This window comes from Lagenorhynchus albirostris, chromosome 17 (assembly GCF_949774975.1).
Source record: "Lagenorhynchus albirostris chromosome 17, mLagAlb1.1, whole genome shotgun sequence".
NCBI lineage: Eukaryota > Metazoa > Chordata > Mammalia > Artiodactyla > Delphinidae > Lagenorhynchus > Lagenorhynchus albirostris.
In genome coordinates, this window is record NC_083111.1 from 15627648 (window position 1) to 15646493 (window position 18846).

The 18846-nt window shown below is 40.3% G+C and overlaps 1 protein-coding gene across 7 annotated transcripts in view; it reads right to left on the reverse strand.

Moving 5' to 3' along the window:
- The window catches only part of EYA1 (EYA transcriptional coactivator and phosphatase 1), a 328161-nt gene that overhangs the window by 63371 nt on the left and 245944 nt on the right, over positions 1-18846 (reverse strand). For all 7 annotated transcript variants that reach the window (XM_060127905.1, XM_060127904.1, XM_060127902.1 and 4 more), the window contains 2 exons: positions 12682-12821; positions 11270-11353 (listed from right to left, as the gene is read on the reverse strand). In XM_060127905.1, the coding sequence (XP_059983888.1) occupies positions 11270-11353; positions 12682-12821 (224 nt within the window). The remainder of the gene's footprint in view (positions 1-11269; positions 11354-12681; positions 12822-18846) is intronic.

Here is an 18846-nt window from a genome sequence, read left to right on the forward strand (position 1 = left end):
GACCAAGATGAAGTTCATGCTGCTCAGATTATTTCGTTGGCCATTTACGTTGAGAAGTATCATAGTTACATCTGCATTGCTAATTCCAGTATTTGTACATGATATTTGATCTTAACTATCTGTAAAACTGTTTGGAAGGATGGGAGGCACTCAGCCCTAATTCTCATTTCGTGGCTTCAATGGCAATTTAATCTACTTTTAATGGCAAACACGAGCACCCCCCATACCTACCACCCCTCGAACTGAGACTGATTAAAAAAAGCTTTTCTTGGGCTTCCCTGGTGGCGCAGTGGTTGAGAGTCCGCCTGCCGATGCAGGGGACATGGGTTCGTGCCCCGGTCCGGGAAGATCCCACATGCCGCGGAGCGGCTGGGCCCGTGAGCCATGGCCGCTGAGCCTGCGCGTCCGGAGCCTGTGCTCCGCAACGGGAGAGGCCACAGCAGTGAGAGGCCCGCGTACCGGGAAAAAAAAAAAAATTGCTTTTCTTAACCCATTTTCATTACTTTCTCAAAATTCTATTTTTGGCTCAGAGTGTCCATGGCCCTTTGAACCTCAAAATAGATAGTTTGAGGAATACCTGTTTATCTCTTCTTGGGTTTTTAGAATAGTATCCAGAATGTTATTCTGAGTACAAAAATAAAATACTTTGTCCTTTCTCTAGAAACCTTAAAGCTAACCATTCATCTAGCCATAAAAATATCTTTTTTTATATGACTATTTTAAAAGATACAACCCAAGATTTTTAGTTTTGGTTTAACAATGTTCCAATGCCAAATATTACATTAGATCTTGTGTAGTCCAAAAAGAATAAGTCGCTTAAGTTTTACTGTAAAAACAACTAAAAATAGCACCAAATGTTAAAAAGAAAGCGATTTCTCTTTATTGCTTAGATATACGAGTAAAATATTAAAAGAAAAAATTGTTCGTATTGTTAATATAGCTCTGGTTCCTATTTCCACACCCTTGAAATTTTGCCCTTTTATTCCTTTTCTTTTACCATCTTAGTTTTCTACACTGAAAAGCAAAAAAATTTAACAGTGAAATAAACCAAGCAAAAGTATAAGGTAATATACATTTATCCAATTCAAATTATTTTAGCTGAGACCTTTAAGAAATATTTTAATACCTAAGTCGTTGTTCTAATATTAGATAGCTGCAGCATTCCGAGTAATAGGAATTCTACAGTAATAGTAATATAGTATAGTAATATAGTAATATTACTGTAGTAATTCTACAGTAATAGTAACAGGGTTCTACAAAGTACCAGTGATGCTGGGGGGGTTTATTTTACTGAAAGCCGAAAAATTTAATTTTGCTTTTTAATTTTTATCTATTACTATTTCCAATTTCCAAGTACCTTTTAAATACATGATAAATGTCTTTTGCATCTCTCCTATCTGAATACATACCCCACTACATCTATGTGATCAAACCTATACAGAATCCTGGCAATTGCTATCCTAATACTTTGGATCAAAAAGTGGAATCTATCATGTTTTAAAAATGCTATTTAAAGAGTTTATCTTAGGCTAGAAAGAGGTGCCAGAAGATGGTTCAACTATTTCAGAAAGTCTGACTAGTTCCCTGGGATATGGTACTTACATTTTTAATTTGTGGACTAAAAGGTAAGGTTCTAAAAATTCTATCTGCTCTGATCCTATGTGGGCAGCTAAGCCTCCACTGGCGAACAATTACTGGGATTGAAGTGGCCCAGTGAGGTGTGATGCGAAGGATGTGAACAGGTTTATGAGGATTTGTTGGTCAATGTGAAAATCTTGTAAAGTCTCCTCAAAGCAACAACAAATCTTGGCCAGTCTCAATCAAAGGAAAGAAAAAAAAAATACCCATTTTGGACCCCTTAAGCAACTCCTTATTTAGAATGCTAATGTTACAGCCGCAGACAGGGCCCAAATGCCATTTAAAATAAATTCTCCCCATTCAGGATCTTTTGTTTTGGAGAAAAAGAAGCTGAAAAACAGGAATGGGCAGGCGCTCTGAGTCCAGGAGTGGCTTATTTTCAAGGCCCCATGCTGGTTGCTCACAAGGGAAGGATTAAAGATAAGATGAGAAAATTAGCTCCCTTCTTGGAGAGAAGGAAAAAAAAAATATGCTAAAGTATTATTTCATTTAAAAATATTTCTAAAAGTGTTATGTAAATGATATGTACAACCTATGAGACCCAAAGATTCCACTGTTTTCTTTCTTTTCTCTAACCTGTCTAAAGTTATCAACACCGTCAATGGTATATTAACTTTTTGCAATTTTATAAGGCCCTATCACTGAACAGCTGGTGTGAAATGCCAAGGTTTAGGAGTTGGGCATAGTTCTGATGCCAATTAAGAAATAATCTGGATTACCAGGAGAGAAGGTACACACATGAAAAATAAATCACAGCTGAATTACTCACTGATTTTAAAAAGAAAAAAATCCAAACCTGTGGTAGGGCTAATCAGGTCATTTTTACTGATTAGATACGTGACACTCGACTGCTCTAATTTTCTCCTATTTAAGAGACTCTCTTTCAACATCATGAAAATAATACCCAAGTAGAGAATAAGGGTAAGAACTTCACCATTCCAAAGAGGAATTGTGATTGTGGAGAAAACCCAATGAATCCCAAACATGGGACAGATGCCAAGATGTGGTACAAAGAGGGAGGAAGGAGAAGAAAGCCAGAACAGATCTAGCCAAGTTGGGGCCCATGCAGTGCCAGCAAAAAGCCTACACGGCTAAATCCAATCAAAAGACATCTAGATTTCACTTGTAACCACTCTCCTATCTCTCTCTCCTTCCTAGTGTTACAGCCATTCTCTTAGACCTTTATTATTTCCTACGGGGAGGACTGTAATAATCTTCTCTGCTATCACATCCATCTTCCAAATGGTACACGTCCATCATGTCGCTCTACTGTTTCAATATCGTTCATGGCATCTCCATGCCCACGTCACAAAATCCTGGCATTCAGGGCTCCTGGCACCCCCCTTTTGAGGGTGATGGGCCCATCAGAAGACTAGATGAAATTCCTGACGTTGTCAGTTAATAGATGTGCTTCCTTGGGCCAATCATTTAATCTTCTGAGCCACAGCCTCCTCATTAGAAAAAAAGAAGGAACTAATTGGATATTTAATCAATGTGAGATGGCAGTGCAGACTGTAGAAGCTGAACAAAGGTGCAGTATTTTTATTACCATTTCAGTACATATTCTGCTACTCATCTTCTGCAATTCCGATCCTCTATATGTACTTAACAGATATCCAGCCACTTTGCCTCTCATTTCCCCAAACGGTTACACTCTCCTTCCACCTCTCCCAGTCTGCTACCTGGAACGACAAAGTATTCACTATTGCTCACTCCCTCCTCTGAACCCCCCAAAGTAAGCAATAATAGCTCTTATTTACAAAGTGCCTATGAGTATTTTTCTAGGTGCTTTACATTGTTTTCCCAACAGCCCTGTGATTGCTCCCATTTTATAGATGGGAAGATGAAGACAGAACAAGTGAGACTTGCATTATCTCCAAGGGGCTTTTCCAGGCCTTAGAGCAAGGGAGGTCCAAAGCTGGTGGTGGCAGGCCAGTACGGTGGCTGGAAAGCTGTGATGATTCACGTTTGTTCACTGCGTTCCCTTTTACATGTATGAACATGAAAAATAGGCTTCATTCAATAAGGTAGCAGGAACATACATTTCAGTCTATGTTATAGCCAGTAAGGAGGAAGAGGCCGCCAGTTAAAGGGAAAGAGAACCACTGTCGGGATAAGGGCAAAAAAAAAAGGGATGAAGGAGGCTCTTTCAGCTGGAAATCCCTCTGATAGTCAAAAACATTGTGTTTTGGTTCATTTTGAGAGTTTAGGTTCCATGTCAATTCACAGTATCCAAAGGTTATATTGGAAACCCTAATTTATTTCATCATTTTGATCTAACTTGGCATTGATACACAAAGAAGAGAATAAAATCAGGGAACAATCCTTTGCGAGTAAGTGGCCACTCAGCACACCTGTCACACAGCCCTAGGGCACTTCTCTGCTGGGATGACCAGAGCCACCACAAAGGTTTGAAAGTCTGCTCTGGGTTTTACTCATTTGTCGAATATTTCTTAGCTGAGAACTGTGGCTGCCACGGCCACCCATGCACCCAAACCCATTCTCTGTTTCTTCCCGGGCACACAGCTAGGCTACATCTCCTGGTCCCCTTTGCGCTGGGCCAAGGGAGCAGAGGTTATGTACCCTTCTAAGCCTGGTCCATAAAGCCTGCCACTCGTGCTCCCCCCTGCTTTTTCTCCCTGTGGGCTAGAAAGCTGATGACAAGGATCACGGAAGGCTCAGAAGCTACACGGTGAGATGGTACAACCATCATCTGCAGTGCCAAAGCCTGCCTAAACCAAGCAACCTGCGAGATCCACTCAAGACCATTCAGCAGGAAACAGATACACTTCTGTTGTGTTTGAGCCATGAGATTTGGGGCCTATTTCTTACCACTATTTTACCTACCCTAACAAATTCATGTGCTCCCTTGTGCTTCACTGGGGCCCCAGATGCAGACACACAATGCCTGCATTGAGTTTACTGTCTAGTGAGCCACACTGTGGCCGTCATTGAATTATCCTGATGTCCTGAAGGCAGGAGTAATATTAACTAACACAAAGTTCAGAGCATGATCTAGAGCGAGGGCAGGCAAACCTTTTCTCTAAAGGGACAGACAAAAAATATTTTAGACTTTGCAGGCCATATACGGTTTCTGAGACAAATTCTTCATCTCTCTCTCTCTCTTTTTTTTTAATATATATAACCCTTTAAAAATTCAAACAACATTCTTAGCTTGGAAGCTCTACAAAAACAGGCCATGAACCAGATTTGGCCTATGAGATGTGATCTGTCAATCCCTGGTCTAGATTTTTAAAATCCAGTGGAAGGATCATATTTCATGACATGTAAAAATTACATGAAATTCAAACTTGGGAACTATAAGTAAAGTTTTATTGACATTTATTCAGTTACATATTATCTGTGGCTGTTTTTGCACTACCAGGGCAGAGCTGAATAGTTATGACAGGATATGGCCCACAGAACCTGAAATATTTATTATCTGACCCTTTATCAAAAAAGTTTATGAAACCCTGGTCTGGAGGTTCCAAAAGAGAGATCATCCTGTTTAAGTAACCAGATCCTCTATAGCCCAAGGAGGACCCTGGATGTCCGGCTGCTTGGGTGCCATGCTAAGAACTTGACATCTATAGCCACCAAGGAAGGTGGCTCAACAGAGTGTGGAGTTTTAGGGAGTTCTTACCCTAAAACAGGGTAAGAACAGCTATCTTTACTGGCTACCTAGAATGTTCTGATGAAACAGGTTAGATAAGCTGCTGTCAAATTTTTCTTTCATCAATGTGCTGAATGACCACAGTGATACACTCACTAGGGAGGTTCAGTTGATCTAAATTCACTATGACAATGGGGACCTTCCTAGAAGGCTGGTACATTAGAAAACAAACGCTCAGACAGCAGATACAAGATCAATCAGTGACATAGGCTGTTTTTATTATTGGATTATTGCTATTAATAAGGCCCTTCAAATTCATCACACGACTTACATCTTTTTTTTTCCCCTCCAGCCTTATTGCAAAATCATTGGCACTTAAAGCAATGAATTCTTAAAGCAATTATAAGTAGTCAGATTTATGGATATGGAAACTAAGGCAATTTGCCCAAGGTCAATGAACTGAAAATCAGAGCTTAGATCTGAGTCTAGTTCTATCTGAATTCAAATCTGATGCTCTTTCTATTATACCATAAGGCCTATCACATATTGGTACTTCAACAATTTAAAGACACTACCATAATTTACTCACTAGCAACTAAGCCAGATTCAAGGAGTTTTTTTGTCTTGTTTTGTTTGACAGCCAAGGTTCAGCTACATTAAAATACAACTAATACATATTTTATGCCAGACATGATGCTAAGTGTTTTTCACATTTGGTCTCTACCTCTTCAGTTCCCTCATCTGTAAATGGGTTTGGCAATAGCAGTTTCAGAGCACTAAAGTTGAGTTAACTGAGTCCTGGGCACACAGGAGATTCTTAATAAGTAGGGCATACAATTAAAAATGTTAAGCTTTGGGCTCCCCTGGTGGCGCAGTGGTTGAGAGTCCGCCTGCCGATGCAGGGGACACGGGTTCGTGCCCCAGTCTGGGAAGATCCCACATGCCGCGGAGCGGCTGGGCCCGTGAGCCATGGCCGCTGAGCCTGCGCGTCCGGAGCCTGTGCTCCGCAATGGGAGAGGCCACAACAGTGAGAGGCCCGCGTACCGCGAAAAAATTTAAAAAAAAAAATTAAAAATGCTAAGCTTTATGCTGTCCTAAGTGTTCACACATTTAGGTTTTTGTATAAAATGAGGAGTGAAGCTCAAGACTTTGAAGACCTATTCGAGCCCAAATCTGTATGAGACACAGGTGGTAAAGCAACAATAAAAAGAAAGTATTAAAACAATCAACATACTGGGTATCTTGGGAAGTCCTCCCACCAAAAGGGAATAGTGCTTGGGATATAAGCACAATACTTATTTTAAATACAAATCTGGGGTCTGTGCTTTGATATTAACAACTAGATTATTACATTGTCTATTTTAAAGAGAACATTCAACAAAAAATATCAAGACTAGTTTTCTTCAGTAAAATTGGGGAATTTGGATTTAGTTTGAAAGTAACTTAAAAAGAAGCATTAAACAAAAAAAGCTAGGATATTATTAACAACAACCTAATTTACAGTAACACCCATGGACTTCATTTTCCTGCTAATATGCTCTTTCTTTTCTCTTCCCTAAAATCTGAACTGTAGCTAGCACCCTCTTTTTGTTCCCATCACCTTTGTTATAAAACAACACTTCCTTATAACACCCAGCAGGACTGCTTCCCACAGCTAGGATTACATGGAAGGTGGGACATTCTCAAACTTTTTTTGGGTACATATTGCTGTAACATGCCCTAATTTTGCATTATATCAACCAGATCCTGTATCCCCTTACTGAATAGCCTACTCATCCAGGAGCCTAAGCTACTGTGACTAAGCTACTTCTCAAGTATCTGGTTCCCATAGAGACCGGACAGCGATCATATTGTCGGGTATTCAATGCTTTATATGCCTGAAGAGTAAGGCACAGCCACATGCTCCCTTGACAAAGCCCAGTAACATCCCTGAACCTGTGCTCCAAGAAAGACGGCCCGCCCCTGAACTGCTTTAAGATTTCTCTCCTGTGCCCCGAGCAAACAAGAGGGATGCAAGTTCTTATTATTTTTTTAAAATTTTATTTATTTTTTTATACAGCAGGTTCTTATTAGTTACCCATTTTATACATATTAGTGTATATATGTCAATCCCAATCTCCCAATTCATCACACCACCACCCGCCTCCCCACCACTTTCCCCCCTTGGTGTCCATACGTTTTGTTCTGTACATCTGTGTCTCAATTTCTGCCCTGCAAACCGGTTCATCTGTATCATTTTTCTAGGGGGATGCAAGTTCTGATCAGCTTGGTTATTATTATTGTTTGGAAGAATCCTTGTTGAGCCACAGTTTTATGAGACATGATTATCAGATCTGAGAGCAGTTCTGCCAGACTCTGAAGTTCTCTAATAAAGAGAACATGGAGCAAGCTTTCTTGCATACCTCAGGCTACAATTCAACATCCTCAGCAATAGCATCTTCAAAAGTCAGGAAGGGGCGTGTCCCAGCAATGGGACCACAGGCTGACCAAGAGTGCACAGCACAAAGAAGGTGTTTAGGAAGAAAGCAAGCTAATATTGTCTGAGGACCTTCTGATCCTGAGCTGTGCACTGTTGACTAAATCTGACATCTCCTGCCCCGACCACTCCCCCATGCCCCAGGCTCACCTTCCAAGTATCTCCTTGCCTAGTCCAAGTGGATGTCTAATGGGCATTTCAAACCAGTATAACACTGAACTCTCCATTTTCCCTCCAAATTAGTTCTTCCCCATCTCAACGAATCTATGACTATTCTCCCAGTTGCTCAGGACAAAACCCTGAGCCTATTACTTATTGCCAATAAGCACAGTCCAATTAAATCCTAATTCTCTATCTGCAATTGTAATAGGGAAGAACCTTTTGTATTCTACTACAAGTTAATCCCTAAAGGGATGTCACCTATAAGCTTAAATTATACATAATGGCTCATCTCTGGGAACCCTGCCTCCCGGGTAATGAGCATTAAGCTAAAATACCTTTGTTTAGCTCACAGCGAACATTCTGAGTAGGCCCACCTGTGAATGACTGCAGGGAGGAAGAAATTAACACACCCCTTCCAGAGGCTGACGGGAACCAGCAAATGTTTGACTTTACTCCCTCCCCTTTCAGTATAAAAGAAGACTGAATTCTAACCCAGGCAAGATGTTTCTTTGGGACACAAGTCCACCATCTTCTTGGTTTGCTGGCTTTCTGAATAAAGTCGTTATTCCTTGCCCCAACAACTTGTCTCTCGAGTATTGGCCTGTCGTGCAGTCAGGAGTACGAGCTTAGATGCAGTAACACAATAGAATCCATCATCCAATCAGCTTCTCCATCTGTGCTGCTAATGCATCAGATCACCCCTGAAACTTCCTCTCTGTTCCTCCACCCCTCTCCCCGTACCATTAATCCTCCACACAACCAAAGCAGTCTAAAAATCTAAATCAGACCTTGTCATGTCCCCGTTCGAAGTCTTCCAAGGACTTCCTACGGCGCGTGCAATGAGATTAACCCTGCTGACCATGGTTGGGAGGCACTCTGTACCTGCCCTCATCCCAGCCCGCACCTCTCTTGACTCTGCATCTCCAACACTAAGCTAGGCAACACCAGCCTCTTTGTCTCTCAAACATCAAACCCTTTCCTGCCTCTGTGCTTGCTGTTTCCTCTGCTTAGAACACTCTTTCTCCTGATAGGCACATTCTCAACTGGACCCTTCAGGTCACTCTGACCTCAGGCTCAAAGGGTCACGCTCAGGAAGATTTTCCCCAACCAGGCTTTCTGAAGTTGCTCTCTTCCCAACCCCCATCAACTTATAAACAAAGGGTAAGCTTACACTTAAACATCTCAAATCATCCATAGCTGAAAGAATATATACCTTTGGCTTTGGGAAATTACAGAGGGTAAAACTTTTTATCACATGCCCCAGTATGAGAAAACTAAACATACAAACAAACAAAATACTATCAGTTGAAGTCTCAAAATACTAATGGTTGACACTTGTAAAAATAAAATTCATGATATTTGTAATGTTTGGTTTAGATCTTGTCAAGAATCCAAATGAAAAATTCTAAGCTGCCAGTGGCTTCTAGGTTAGGTGTGAATTCCATGTGTAAACCAATAATTTATGGCCAGAGATTGACACGAGGTCGTGCGGTCATGGGATGTTCAGCACCTCTTCCTAAACTGACCCCTTTCAATGGCTAACAGCACACTGATCAAGACAACTCTCTTTACATCAATTTGGCCTCTAGTGACAAAGCTTTTAAAGACTTGAGACTTTCTGGGTGGTTTTCAAATGTTGGCTTCCTAAGTGCATGCCCTTTTCAACACTTTTCCTTGAGTTCCAGGAGCCAGCTCTCTTCCTTAGGAGTTAGTTGTAGGGAGATTAAAATTGTTCTGTTAAGATGATCTTCAAGACTCTTCATATTCATTGCACTTTGATATTTCAGGCTTTTAAAGTAGTAGTTTTTGTAGAAATAGGGATAGTAATAGTATTGATAGAAGAAATAATATAAAAAATCACAACTAATATTTATTGAATCCTTATTATGTGCTAGCCACAAATAGAGACTTATTTTGAATGACTGATTCTATGACCTTATTTTTTTATAATCTGTGTTTTTGTTAATTGTCTTCTCATAGAAAATTTGTTTAACAATAAGATGGGACATATTGTGTTTTACATATATCTTATTTCTGACAGACATTCAAATGGTGGAATATTCTTGTTCTTATAAATGTGCATTTTTCCAACCCTTTTTTGGGTTAGGTGTAGCTTTAGGGTTAAAAGAAGGAAGGTTGCATTGTGAAGCTCATTGATCATTTCTCTACTTTCACCTTCAGACACCTACATATCAGGCACTCAATATGTATTTACTGAAATAACTATTTATGGAAAGAATGAATACCTGCATAAAATCTGTAAAGACAGCATGACCATTTTACATGTATCAATTTTTTGCGATACGCGGGCCTCTCACTGTTGTGGCCTCTCCCATTGCGGAGCCCAGGCTCCGACGTGCAGGCACAGTGGCCATGGCTCACGGGCCCAGCCACTCCGCGGCACGTGGGATCTTCCCGGACCGGGACACGAACCCATGTCCCCTGCATCGGCAGGCGGACTCTCAACCACTGCGCCACCAGGGAAGCCCCAATTTTAACATTCAACTGTGATACAAATCTGGAGTCACCAAGACACAAGGATTCACTTCCTAAGGCTTCAAAAAGATTTAATCTTTAAATCTTTCTTTAAAGATTAAAAAGATGAAAAATATCATATTCACAGGATATTTCAGAAATTACTTAAACGCACTTTAAATAACATGATTTTTGCATGGGAAAGGTTTATGCAACCACCAAGCAATCAGAAAGGATTTCCAAGGTTTTGAGAAACCCAAATGCAGAACATTGAAATTGAAGTTGTACTCATGGAAGGTGATCTATAACATTATTCTGTACCTATACCACCAAGATAAATATTGTAACGGCTCAGAATTGGACGTATTGGTCCTTTGTCATTCAGAGGCCCAATTTTACAAAGCATTCGTGTAAATTTAGCTCCATAGCAAAGGGACTAATAAAGACATTCATAACAGGTGCTTTGAAAATAAAATACTAACACTGGTAATCACAGAAGACAATATCAAGCACAATATTTGCTCCATTGAATATGTTGGGAATAAAGAGAATAAAAGGACATGACAAAAAAATACAACACAAAAGACCTTTCTGTATCTTCTATATATTTTACTATTTCATCCTAGAATAGCATCCAATCACCTGTATTCATTGGGGTCTGAAATAAGAATGAATGTAATTGCATGAAGTTTATCTCATTTTTAAGAGCCTAAAAAGAACTCCTTCTGTTCATTTATATGTCCTTGTCTTACATATATGACTATTTCAATAAATCAAGTTATCTTCCTTTTTATATTTTAAATGTATTATTTAAAGTTAAGCCACATTCCCATTTGGATAAAAAAATTCAATTCTAGGAATACTTACTCTAAAGAAATTAAAAACTGATGCCTCGTGGTACTCACCCTCCCGTATCTGTTGGCATAGGACCCAGTGAGCAAGGAGTGGAAAACGATGATTGTCTCGTCCAAGTCCCAGATGAACACCCTCTACAAAGGAAGAACCAATCACTGTGTCTTTCTCTTGGTTGAGAAACCTGCTATTCAGCTAACTTCAACATGAAAATGTAGTCTTTAGATGGGAGACAAATGAAAAATATGAATTTACTATTTTTTTTTAAACACAGCTGTTCCAAAGGGTATCTCCTAGCTTTCCTCAGATATAACCTCAAATGAGGTGCAAGAGGATAAATACATTAGCAACACTGACATAAATATAGGAAAAAAGACTATAGGTCCTTCCTACTTCTGTAGTTGTTTCTTAGTCTTAGTTCTAAAGAAATGAAACATAAGCTAAAATGAGTTTGTTTATAACTTCTAAGACAGAGAGGGGCAATCAATGAAAAATCACTCAATTGATCTTTTCCTTATCTCTGCTCTCTGTTCATTAAGAAGTGTTAAAATAACTAATCTTGTGTTTTATTCTTATCAAGCCAAGTATTTAAAAACTGCACATAAAAACTGAAACTACATCATCTATTCTTAGGTTATCTGCTGCGATGTTATCAAATGGATGATATATTGTTCCTGCCCAATTTTCTTCAGATTTCAGAGTTAACAACTTAAGCAGATGCAACACACATGCTCCTGACACACTCTTGGGGTATTTGGAATTGAATTATTGAAGGAACTCATTTCAAAAAGGTCTTTGAGATACCACAAAAGGCCTCCCAAGCCTGCTTTTCTCTTCTTACCAATCCCACTTACACCAGTACATATTCATACAAGTTCTGCTGGAAATTTTCCATCTTTTCAGCCAAAAGAATCATGTTTTCTACCATCAGTTTCACTTGGGCAATAAAAAGAAACAATTCCAGTGGATTCAAGGCTATGAAATCTATCACCCTTTAAAGTTTTATTTAATCCCTCCTGCTTTGAACTCCACCAAAATATGTCTTGTAAGGTGATAACCACTTCTGTTTAGAATATCCTGGGTTTTCCTTTCTCAATATACATAGCGTGTCTTTAATTTCCGAGTGGATTTTATTAAGCATTTTTCGTACAACACTTAATTTAAATGGCAATGACAGAGCAGTACAAGAGATTATATAATTATAATCAAAGCAGGATTATATAATTTATGATGTTTCACTAAAGAGAAAAAAAATGCTTTACTACATAGTTAAAGTGGAAGAGAAAACAGAAATAAATAACTGCTCTATCTTCAATATGGATAAAAAACTGGCTTACTTATAGTTAATATGGAACAGAATGCAGTAACAAAGGCATTTGGACACCTTGCTCACAGCAGGTATACAGAATCACCAGTTAGCTACTAAAACACCTTGCTATTTACTCAGGCCTTGCCAATGACATACCTCAAGATCAGAATCTGGCGGAGGAGAAGGATTATTGTTTCTTCGGCCCCGTCCACGTGACTTCCCATCTGAACCTCGACGCAATCGATCAGAATCTGAATCTTTAATGGGTGTTGACGGGCTGTGGATTGTACTGTACTCTGTGGAAATACAGCAAGGACTTTCATCTCTTGTTCTATCACCACGGTGCCAAGATTATCCTTGTTTTAATCCATAGGGAAGTTGGAAAAGTAAAGCACATTTCATTCTGCTCAAATTCTACATTATCTTTTACAGACATCAGTAAATAATTTAAGAGATAGTTGATGCTAGACTTGTTTGGAAAAAAGGTGTGATTAGAAATAATTAAAAATTAATGGAAGGTGGGAGACAACAGGTTGTACCAAGTGGGGGAGATTTTCTTTGTGGTTCTCTGTGGTGAGAAAACGTACCCCCATCTCCAGGTCCACTTGCTTCTCTCTCATCCCACAAATAGCTCCTGGCCATACTGAGACGTCCACACAATTGCCTTACCAGCCATGCTCCTGCCTACAGAAAAGCTTCTGGTTCATGGAACGAAATGAAAAGAAAAACCCCTGGGCCAGGGAAAATGGAATCAGATGGATTTTTCTTTGAAAATTTAAAATTCTCCATTTTCTCCCTCATTTTATGTGAGAACAAGGGAGCGGCAAGATGAGGAGAGCTCATGTACGAGCAATGCCATACTCTGTACGGCATTCATCACAGGCTCTTCCTGTGTCTTCATCTCTTTGAACCAAATATCCCAAACCAGGCAGCACATTAAAAGTACTCATCTGGGAAACTCAGAAAAACCACAGAAATAATCGTAGAGAAACCACAAAATTAAAAACAACCCCTAACCAGCTCAGAGGAAGAGCTGGGCAATGGTTGTGGAGTCGGGAAGAGACTCTTATCCTGTTTCCAGCATAAACAAAAAACCCTCTACTCTTAGCCCTAGGTATGTTCTTTTCATAGTCCAACCAGTTCACCCATCAGACAGTCTCTACCTGCCCAAACTCCAGATGTGCCGGCATGCTGGCTCTCCCCCAACCTCTTTGCCAGATCACTCTACTAGATACGGGTTGGAATCTCTCAGTCTAATAAGAGGAATGCTTATTCTCATGAAGACGCTGATGTGACATTTCACCAAACAGAGAACTGTGGAGAACAGCTAAAGACGTGGTAGGCTTTATTAATGTACTATCAGCCTTGACTCTACCAACAAGGCCTTCCATGTGTCAAACTGTGCGATCTCAGTATTACCTCCAAGTTGACGTGCTTCTCCAAAGCCTTATGAGTCAGGGTAGATAGGAATGGGCTCTGACAGAGTAAATTCTGTTTTTAAATCACATGAAACAGCCCTACGTCTCTTGTTTAACCTGAAAACCTAATTGATTCCTATCACTTTTAGATGTAGCTTTTGCATGTCCTCTGGCATAGCAAACAAGATGGCAAACTTCCTCATATAAACTGGATATGTGATCCTTGAACCTAGAAACCACCATGATGACCTTCAAGGCTCTTGGTTAATTACGGCAAGAAAATTCAAAACAACTCCACTCAATGCTCAATTTGTGTTAATCGGGATGATTAACATAAACGCTGAGCTAACTCATCTCATAGAACTGTTAGAATACTGTGCCGCCTGGTGAACGATAAACATTCTCTAAATCTATATTAGATTCTTTTCTTGCAGAGGTAGATGTTTGTGGCATCTTCTCAAGATGTTCCAAACCAAGCATCTCTCTTCCATGCTTTATAGAGAATCAGGAAGTTCAAATGAATTTATTTTTTATGGAGTTCATTAGATTCAAAGTTGTGTTTTAAAGAAAAAGTCTTGACCTCTTTTTTCTTTAAATATTCTGTGATCTACATCTCCATACAGAATCTTTATAGCCACCACCCTATACAGAACACACACCAATCTCTTTTAACAGTTTCCAAACGGAGCTGGACTTCAAGTACTTGTCTGGAAAGTCTATCTTGAATGGTGCTCAGCTCTCCAGCTTTGGAAGTTCATATCTGAGAAGAAGCTAAAGACACCAAGCAATGTGTCTTATCGCATCATGCTTTACACCTCAACTTCCAGATAGTTTAGAGATAATTCTGTCCTCAAAGTCGTTTATCTTACCTAAGTTTTCTAAGCCTAGATTTCCTCCAGTTGATTGCCTATTCCTTTATTTCTTGGTGTTTACTTCTTTATCCCTTTTTTAAAAACTCAATTAAATCTTTAAAAATACATTCCTTCTCAATTTGTTTGGAAATAGAAAAGCTATAATGAAATCGATTACTTACTTCTATAAACCTCCCCCCAAAGAAAACAAATTCAGTGATCAAAGTCTACAAGAAGACTTTTAAATCACGCTATGTAAAGTTTTTCCAGGTGAAGAAAAGAAGCCCTAAAAGATGGACAATCTGACAACTTATTAGAAGGAATATGAAATTTGAATAATGCAAGCTAGTTTTTTCAAAAACTCCTCCTCTTTGTTTTACGAGGTAGAATTAAATGCTTCTACTCTCCTAACCAGTTTTCCCGTCTCTTAGTTCTCCTTCCTCCTACAAGTACAAAACAACAAATAATTTAATCTTCTAATCCACTAACATCTCATGTTTCATTAAAATCCTCTCTAAATTGTTCAACTTTACCCCCACTGAGATAATGGATGTGAAAACACTCAGAAGAGCATTCATTTCATTTAACAAACACTGACTGAACGTTCACACTATTCCAGGCACCGTACTAGAAGCCTGAAGTATAATGATGTATACCAAACAGATATGGTTCCTGCCTTCTTGGAGTTTAACATTCAGAGGAAGGCACTGATTCATCAATAAAAATGAGAGATTACAAAACAACTTGGAAAAGGTTATGAAATGGGAAAAGCAGAATGCTAGGTGACCACAGAGGAAGTGCATATAGCTCCGATTTGCAGGGTCATAGAAGGTTCCTCATGATGGAAGACAAACATGCCAATAAAAAGGGTATGCAAATGTGCTCCAAGTAGTCACATGAGCACGTGTGAAGGTGCAGAAAGAGAGAGCATGTTGCAGAACTGAAAAACCATCAATGTGACCTGACTCTATAGAGATAGAGTACACAGACAAGGCTGGAGTGGCAGCAAAGAATTCAACAAGGGGCTGATGTCATCAAATGTACATTTTTAGATGGAGGACTCTAGCTCCAGTGTAGCAAGGGTCCTGGAGACAAATGAAGACTGAGAAAGTGAGATCAGTCGGGAGGATAACTCAGTCATCCAGGTGATGCATACGCTGGTGGCCCAGATGCAGGCAGTGGGGATAAGGAAGAGTTACAGGTTCAAAGAGTCATTTGGGGGCTTCCCTGGTGGCGCAGTGGTTGAGAGTCCGCCTGCTGATGCAGGGGACACGGCTTCGTGCCCCGGTCCGGGAAGATCCCACATGCCGCGGAGCGGCTGGGCCCGTGAGCCATGGCCGCTGAGCCTGCACGTCCGGAGCCTGTGCTCCGCAACAGGAGAGGCCACAGCAGTGAGAGGCCCGCATACCGCAAAAAAAAAAAAAAAAAAAAAAAAAAAGTCATTTGGCAGCGAAATCCATAACTAATGGGATAAAGAAGAAGGCGGAAGGTTGATGCCCATGCTAGTGGTTTGGCAACTAGGCAGACTGTAGTATGAGCATGGGGCTTAGGAAGGAGGGATGGAGGGAAAAATGTAGGTGAGAATTTGGGTCCAGCTTTGGACATATTGAAATTGAAGGTCAGCACATTTTTTTGGCAAAGAATCAGATAGTAAACGTTTTAGGCTTTGTGGGCTATGTGGTCTCTGTTGCAGTGACTGAACTCCGCCATTATGGTGCCAAAGCAACCCCAGACAGGATGTTGGTGAAGGAGTATGGGAGTATTTCAATAAAACTTTATTTACAAAGCAGATTTGGCTTGTGGGAGGATATAATTGCATTCATTAATGTAACCGTGTGACTATGAGATTCAAGTAAGTGACTCTGTTGTGACTGAGATTCAAGCAAGTGACTGTCACCTGACTTTTCTGGGTGGTGTCACTTCTTCAAACCTGTTAAATGGTAAACGGTAAAACTGTGTAGTAAAGATAGTAAGTGAAACATGTTGCTGAACTAACTGGAGAACAAGGTCCAAAATACGGAGCTAATTTTGGGGGAGCTGATAACAAGCAGATAAGGAATTAAATATCTACTTTTGAAAAGGCCCTATCCCAGGTGCTAAGAGACCTGAGCCATCATGTTGTCAAAACATCCCTATCTTGAAAATGCAAACAAAGCAAGAGGAGGATAGGATTTTGTTTTTCTCATGGACACAGTAACCTGACATGCAAAACAGATTACAGATTCTCCTCGGGTTGATACGGACACACCGACACCTCCATCCTGGGAGGGATTCTGTGGTCTCATCTCCAACAGAACAGACCTCCGTGCAGGCACCAAGCCTAACGAAACCACTGTACGACGGGCACTGTTCCAGGTGTGTGACCTTGGGGACACCTGTTGACTGGGCTCTTCGCGGTTGACTGAATCCGGAGGACACAGTCACAAATGACAGTGACACTGCATGAGGAGCTAAGTTTGTTTATGGGAAAAGCAAAACTCAAAGGCCCTGCCTGCCATGGTCAAGCCATACTGTTCACTAACCAGTCAGTCCTCTGTAGTACCCCTCAAGGGTAGTACATCCACAGATCAAAAATGTTTTTAAAAAATTCCAGAAAGTTCCAAAAAGCAAGACTTGAATATGCCACGTGCTGCCAACTATTTACATAGCGTTTCATTATATCAGGTATTATATGTAATCTAGAGAGGATTTAAAGTATAGAGAAGGATGAGCATAGGATATATGCAAACAACTACACCATTTTATATAAGGGACTTGAGCATCCGTGGATTCTGGTATGGTGCGGAGGGCGCGTGTCCTGGAACCAATCCCCCAGGACACTGAGGGATGACTGTACAGGAGAATTAGGAAATCAGGTGAAAGGGCAATTGGAAAAGGAGCACATATGCCTGGCACACCGAACACTTAGATTTTCCTTGACTTGCAGTCACCTCTGACACCTGAATCTGACAGCTATTCCCTCCCAGGTTCTCCCCCAGTCACCCAACAACACTCTGTAAAACGGATTCTCCTCTCCTGTAAGTCAGCCTGGAATCAACCTCTCTAGTCAGAGATCCTCAGAGTTGAAAACTGATATTCCTGGAAGTTTTCTGACAAGGGTTTCTGGCCAGTTTGAATTTGTAGCACACTTGGTAAGCATTGATACTTCTTTTGAGATAATGATTGCTGTGTATTCATTGCTTCCTATTCATGAAGAGGAAAACCAGTCAATGTTCATTTTGACATGGTGTATTGAGATAGAGAGCTAGCGATCTTTTGTCAATGTGAGCATTATATATAATGTATATTTGTGAACACTGCATACAATGTACAGTAGACATTTATATATTTGGTGAAAAGACCTGATTAAATTTGATTAGGCTCTTGACATTTTTTTTTTTTTTTTTTTTTTTTTTGCGGTACGCGGACCTCTCACTGTTGTGGCCTCTCCCGCTGCGGACGCGCAGGCTCAGCAGCCATGGCTCACGGGCCCAGCCGCTCCGCGGCATGTGGGATCTTTCCGGACCGGGGCACGAACCCGTGTCCCCTGCATCGGCAGGCGGACTCCCAACCACTGCGCCACCAGGGAAGCCCCTTGACATTTATTTTTAAAGCTTGATAGTCTTTGACAGTAAAACAGAATAAATTAATGTTGTCACTTAAAAAAATACAGTTGACAAGGCTCGTGTTACTTTGGGAACAATTAAAGATATAAAACTGGATAACAAGTACAATTAGGTAAACTAATTGCTCTTGATCTAATGTTCTAAACTAATGCTCTTGATCTTTCTTGATGTTCGCTTATTAATAGATTGAAGTCATCCTGAATGAAAATGAAAATAAAGTAGGTTCAGACAATAAAAAACTCCCCGAAATTCCCATTACTCTCCAAACTCTAAAGAAATTCCAGTGGTGGCCTAAACTTCACGCTTGCACTGTCTGGTGACAGAGTCACTACCATAGAAGACAAATGCTCACAGCAGAGCACGGATGTATATACACACACTCATTCAGCTAACTTGCTTTTTTCTGCCCCCCAATAAAAGGGGAACAATGTTGGAAAGGTCTTCAAA